General features: G+C 40.3%; 1 protein-coding gene across 1 annotated transcript in view; it reads right to left on the bottom strand.

Annotated features, from left to right (window-relative positions):
- Positions 1-6408, bottom strand: part of BRCA2 (BRCA2 DNA repair associated) — a 38707-nt gene that overhangs the window by 1946 nt on the left and 30353 nt on the right. The window contains exons 20-25 of the mRNA XM_005147689.4: positions 4949-5067; positions 2461-2662; positions 2072-2238; positions 1842-1977; positions 927-1183; positions 72-224 (exon numbers count right to left, since the gene is read on the bottom strand). Coding sequence (XP_005147746.4) covers positions 72-224; positions 927-1183; positions 1842-1977; positions 2072-2238; positions 2461-2662; positions 4949-5067 — 1034 coding nt within the window. The remainder of the gene's footprint in view (positions 1-71; positions 225-926; positions 1184-1841; positions 1978-2071; positions 2239-2460; positions 2663-4948; positions 5068-6408) is intronic.

The raw sequence follows: 6408 nt of genomic DNA, 5'->3' as shown, positions 1-6408 counted from the left end.
TGTAAAACTTGCTTATATCCTTACTATATGTACTGTCTGTATAAACACAGTATTAATTGCCAGAAGCTTACCGAACTTTTATCCTCTGCATAAAGACATGAGTTGCAGAAAGGAGAGTGGCATTCCAAGCCACATCTTTTAGTTAAACTGGGCGTAAGCAAGAGATTTCTTCGTAGCAGATTCATTAATTTACTTTCTGCATCAGAGCAAAAGGAGGCCACATTCTATAATGGAGAAAACAGTTTACAATGCAGAATAGTTGCTTTCAAATTGTATAAGTACTGTATGCTCACAAAGTACTCAGGACTTTGTTTTCTTATCATAATCCCACTAGAAGTTTCTTTTATATTGAACCAACAACTTTTAAGACTGCTGCACTTTCTGTGGAGGGAAGTATCATAGCCTCCATTTCTTGTTAACAAGAAAAAAATCCTTTCGTATTTAAACTTATTTTTCAAGAAGAAGTGGCAATGCATGACCAGGACATGCTATTTAGCACAGCTAGAAAACTGAAATAATAAATTACATCAACAATTCAATATTGAATGTATTCACTGAGCAAGACAGTAAATTCCAACTTTTAAAAGGCTAGAGTTGAACTGTCCATGACAGATTCCCTATTGACAGGTACAGTATTTTTTGGTAGCCAGAGAAGATTCTGTGGCACATGCTAGACAGTGTAGGTTAAGCTGAATTAAAAAACCAACCAAATTAAAAGAAAACCAAAAGACATTCAGTAGGTGATACGCTGAGTCAGGAATGTGTAGGAAAAGTGCATTAACATCCTACTCTGTCTCCCAGCATCAAATTCCCACCTTCAAAATCAACATTACATGCAATACTTGTTTTAAGGATTTCTTAGTACTAATGGAATTTTTGGTGAAATATGTAACACAGCAGTAGCTAAAATTAAACTAAAAATATACCTCTATTGTACTTCTCAGTCCATTAACCTTCTCTAGAAGATAGCTTTCCTTTGGGCTGCTTGAGAATACAGAAAGATCTCCAGCCAACAGCATAGGAATTTCTGATCTGAATTCTGATTGCCACTGAAGGTTGCTTGCAGAAATGAATGCACAGCGGACAACTATATCTTCAATAGCAAAGTGTTTGAGATCTGTCCAAATCTTTACTGCCACTAAGTTATAGCTTTCATCAGATAAGTACACCGTAGTAGTGAAACCTTAAAGCAAGAAAAAAGTCTGAATTACACCTTTAAATCTGCAAGTAAAGGTTGACTACTGCTATTTGTGACTGCAAAGAAGTCACACACATCTTGAAAGAGAATTGATAAACGTAATATGACAGTCTATTTGCATGGTAACAGATGTTTCTTGCTTCATTCATATTCCACGCTCTCTCCTTACCAATTACAGAAAACAACTAAAAGTCTGTGTTCCAGTGTTTAAAAACCAATATTCCTGTTGTGCTTTTCCTTTTCATTTGTAAGAGTATAGACGAGTATGCACCTGTCACTACCCATGAGCTCCAGTGCCTGCATTCCAAGACACAGCACACAGAAGAGAGAGCTCACATGCAGGATGCTACTTCTGCAGATGCTGAACACAGATGTGAGAACTGATGGAATTTATAGAATGAAAAAAAAAAAAAGCCTCTCTTGAGCTTAGATCCTCCCTTACTGAATTCTTCCTGAGCTAAGAAGTGAGGACAGCTTTTCTTTAGGAAAACAGAATTATCTGCCAGGATATAGCAGTGATGAGCTATATTAGTAGGTTTTCACAGGCTGAGATGCAGGTACAACACCAAGATCATTTTGACTTTTGAAATAAAAAATTTACTACTTATTCAATGGGAGGACATGAATATGATCCAAAGCATACCTGTTCTGCTAATAGAAATGACAACTCCAACTAAATCAACCTCAGCACATGGTGGCTGAAAAGAAGGATCTGACAAACTGGTGAAGTTTAGAGCCTGCCTTGGAAAGAAAATCTGTGCCAGCAGCTCCTGTGATACCTGAAGAAACACAACATTTTAAAGTATTTACACAAGACACTTTATAAGACTGATACATTTTACTGATATATCTTTATGCGTGTAAACCACTTACTGATAGTTGTAGATACTGAGTTTTCTTTGTTGCTGTTAACTGTATATTAGTTAAGTCTGATCTTGCTTTGGACTCTGATGTTGACAGATGGTAGATTCTGTACCGACTGCCTTCCTTTAGCAACGAATAAACATCTAGCAGTGGACGCCAGATACTCAGCATCACGCCTGATAATATCAGATTAAGATGTATTAGCTGTGCAATGCTGATTTGAAAGTTTTAATCAAAATAAATCCACAACACTCCTTTCCACCTAAAAGCCCTAAACCAAAACCCAAATAAACCTGTTGTGTGTTGTATTAGCACACATGCAGAACTCTTCAAATCTACCTATGCTGGCCAGTTACCATGTTTAGATAAAAGTTATTTATAGTTCTCCAAGTACTAACCTTTATGTTTTTCTTGCTTTCTGTAGTCTACCACACACAATTTCCACACAGTAGACACATCTCTTTTGGAACAACCATTTTCTTCTTGTGCTGCTGACTCTAAAGCCTTCTTGAATTCTTCCTGTATCTGAGTTTGCTTTTTATCATTCATTAACTGCCTGTAAGCATTCAAAGCTTTTATCTGGTCTTCACTGAGATATCCCTATAAGCAAGAGAAAAACGTATTTAGTATCGTTCATTAATTAAAAATCCTGCCAAGATTTTTAGATAGCCTCTGTTTATCTGTTACAAGCAATTTACTGTTCAATGGATACACTACTAGGACTTGACATAAGGTATGTTAACACAACAGGAGTCTTGACTGCTACTCTGCTGTTACAGTATTACATAACACACTGCTCGTATGTGACAGTGAGTGAGAAGCCTGCTTAAGAGCACATAACTAAGGTGAATATTTAATATAACTGGCATGCTTCTCTGTTTCATAACAAAGAAGAAACAAGAGAAAAACATTCTGTCAGGAGAAAAGAAGAGCTGCACCTTTCAGTAGGTCGCTATCTCTGAGCTAATACATTGACCTACACTAAAATGCATCAGGAGTGTTACCTTTCCGACCAAGTCTTCAAGATCCAGCATGGCTTCGCTAAGGGGAAATACTGCCTGACCAATTTGGTGGCCTTCTATGACAGGGCTACAGAAACGATGGACAGGGGTGGAGCAGTTGATGTCATCTACCTGGACTTGTGCAAAGCGTTCAACACAGTCCCACACGACATCCTTGTCTCTAAATTAGAGAGACATCAATTTGATAGGTGGACCACTCAGTGGATAAGAAACTGGCTGGATGGCTGCACGCAAAGAGTTGTGGTCAACGGTTCAATGTCCGGCTGGAGACCAGTAATGAGTGGTGTCCCTCAGGGATCGGTGTTGGGACCGGTCTTGTTTAATATCTTTGTCGCTGACATGGACGATGGGATTGAGTGCACCCTCAGCAAATTTGCTGATGACACCAAGCTGTGTGGGTCAGTTGATACGCTAGAGGGAAGGAATGCCATTCAGAGGGACCTTGACACGCTTGTGAGGTGGGCTGATGCCAATCTCATGAAGTTTAACCATGACAAGTGCAGGGTCCTACACCTGGGTCAGAGCAATCCCAGGCACAGCTACAGGTTGGGCAAAAAGGAAATTCAGTGCAGCCCTGCGGAGAAGGACTTGGGGGTGTTGGTCAATGAGAATATGAACATGAGCCAGCTTCAGTGTGCACTCACAGCCCAGAAAGCCAACCGTATCCTGGGCTGCATCAAAAGAAGTGTGACCAGCAGGTTGAAGGAGGTGATCCTGCCCCTCTACTCTGCTCTCGCGAGACCTCACTTGGAGTATTGTGTGTAGTTCTGGTGTCCTCAACATAAGAAGGACATGGAACTGTTGGAACAAGTCCAGAGGAGGCCACGAGGATGATAAGGGGACTGGAGCACCTCCCATATGAAGAGAGGCTGAGAAAGTTGGGGCTGTCCAGCCTGGAGAAGAGAAGGCTGCGTGGAGACCTCATAGCAGCCTTCCAGTATCTGAAGGGGGCCTACAGGGATGCTGGTGAGGGACTATTGATTAGGGATTGTAGTGATAGGACAAGGGGTAATGGGTTGAAACTTAAACAGCAGAGGTTTAGACTGGATATAAGGAAGAAATTCTTTACTGTTAGGGTGGTGAGGTACTGGAATGGGTTGCCCAGGGAGGTTGTGAATGCTCCATCCCTGACAGTGTTCAAGATCAGGTTGGATGAAGCCTTGGGTCATATGGTTGAGTGCGAGGTGTCCCTGCCCATGGCAGGGGGGTTGGAACTAGATGATCTTAAGGTCCTTTCCAACCCTAACTGTTCTATGATTCTATGATCCACATGCCTTTACATGCAGCACCACAGATATGATTAACATTGTATCAGATAAAGTCACAGATCATTTGGTCTTATGATAGTCAAGGATTCTGACTTGCAAAAGACAAGGTATGTATTTCATTTTTACCAACTGGCAGGCACTAATCACCTGCACCTTCATTAACAAAGGCATAAGCATTTGAAAGTTGTGATTGAACTGGAACAGTGAATGAGGAGAACAATGACAATACAATCAAACACTTCAGTGTGCAGCATGCAAGAATATGCATGTGAATGTCCAGACTTAGGAGATGCATTTAGTTTTCATATTTAGAAGACAAAGAAATAAAATTACAAGCAACTAACTTTTAGTTGACATAAAAATCGAGGATATAGCACAAGAGAAAATAGCATTCTGTTTTATAATCCTATATATTATTAACCTATTTTAATTAATTTTTTTTAATCTTAATTTATTTAGCAGTAGGCATGCTGTAGAAAATCGCAAAAGGCAGCTAAAATAAATAGTAATTTAATGGTTGATTTTAGCTGTTAGGTATGATATTGTAAATCATGCTACTAGCATTTCCAAATTAGCCCAGTAGGATCTACAGTTACCTCCATATAACCAGGATCAGATGCATTCTGAATTGCTTCATAAAGTTCTGCACCATCCTGCAAATTACGGATTTGCTGTCTTGTGACTATGCGTGATCTCAGTGTTCTGCTAGTTCTCTCTGTTGAAAAAGCACCATTATGTTGCAGGCAACCAATACACTTCGAAAGGGAAAGAAGAAATAATTATGCAAGAATCATGGCAGTATGTAGGCCTTGCCAGAATACAAATACAAACTACTTCTATACAGGAACTGATATATGTGTGTATACACATTCAGAAAATGCAAACAGGAAAAAAAACCTCATTCATTGAAATACAACATAGATCAGAATATTTACACAAACTTTGGGGAAACCAGTACCAGTGTCTGCATTTAGGAGAGGGTGGTAGACTTGAGGGGCTGCTATGAAATTTCATCAATAGTTGACCATATTTTCTGTATGTCTGTCACTTCCTGTTCCTCTCATACAGCAGAAAAGCCTCAAAGATACCAAGATCTAGCATTGCTTCTTATGAGGGACTCTATGCTGAGAAAGCAGTTAGAGAAGTTCTTAGTGTTACAGATCAGCATGAGAAAGTTTTATGGCTACCTGGGTTGTCGATATGACCATATGAAATCTGAACTGCACAGGTTACTGTTAGTGATGGAATCCTATATATTTCTGGATAGAAAATCAACAACAAACAAAATCAATAGCAACAAAAAAAATTAACACCCCACCCATAGAACTCCACTGAACCAAAACCAGTAAAAACTCCTCCCAAAAACACAGACCAGAGTATCAAGACAGTTGGAATCCATAATCAGGGTGGCAAGAATCCTAATACCCTTTCTTCCTCATTCCAATTTAGCTGAGTCAAACCCAAGAGGAAGCAAACACTTTCAGTTGCAGCTGTGAGTTTCATGAAGCTGCAGCAATCAGTAGCCAAGTTGCAGCACTTACAGCAACAGCAGACCTGAAACTACTGCTAGAAATCACTGGCACAGTGTCACCCTGTTACGGAGTGAGGAAAATGGCTGAAGTTGGAAGGGATCTCTGGAGGTTATCTTGGCCAACCCTTCTGCTCAAGTAGGGTCACATACAACACACGACCCAAGACCATGTCCAGCAAGCTTTTGTGTATCTCCAAGAATGAAGATTTCACAGCCTCTGCAGGCAACACTGTTGGTAACCCGATAGTGAAAAAGGGCTTCCTGATGTCCAGAGGGAACCTCCTGTTCAGTTTAGACCCACTGCCTCTGGTCCTGCCGCTAGGCAACACTGGGAAAGCCTGTCTCACCTTCCGCACTCTCCCTTCAGGTATTTATGTCACAGATCAGATGCCCCTGAGCATTCTCTTCTCAAGGCTGAACAGAAGCATCTCTCTCAACATTTCCTCTTATGTCAGATATTCTAACCCCTTAAGCATCTTCATGGCCCTTTGGCTCTTTCCAAACATGTCCACATCTTTCTTGTGC

Source organism: Melopsittacus undulatus, chromosome 2, assembly GCF_012275295.1.
Source record: "Melopsittacus undulatus isolate bMelUnd1 chromosome 2, bMelUnd1.mat.Z, whole genome shotgun sequence".
Classification (NCBI taxonomy): Eukaryota; Metazoa; Chordata; class Aves; order Psittaciformes; family Psittaculidae; genus Melopsittacus; species Melopsittacus undulatus.
This window is presented reverse-complemented; position numbering and strand designations above follow the sequence as displayed.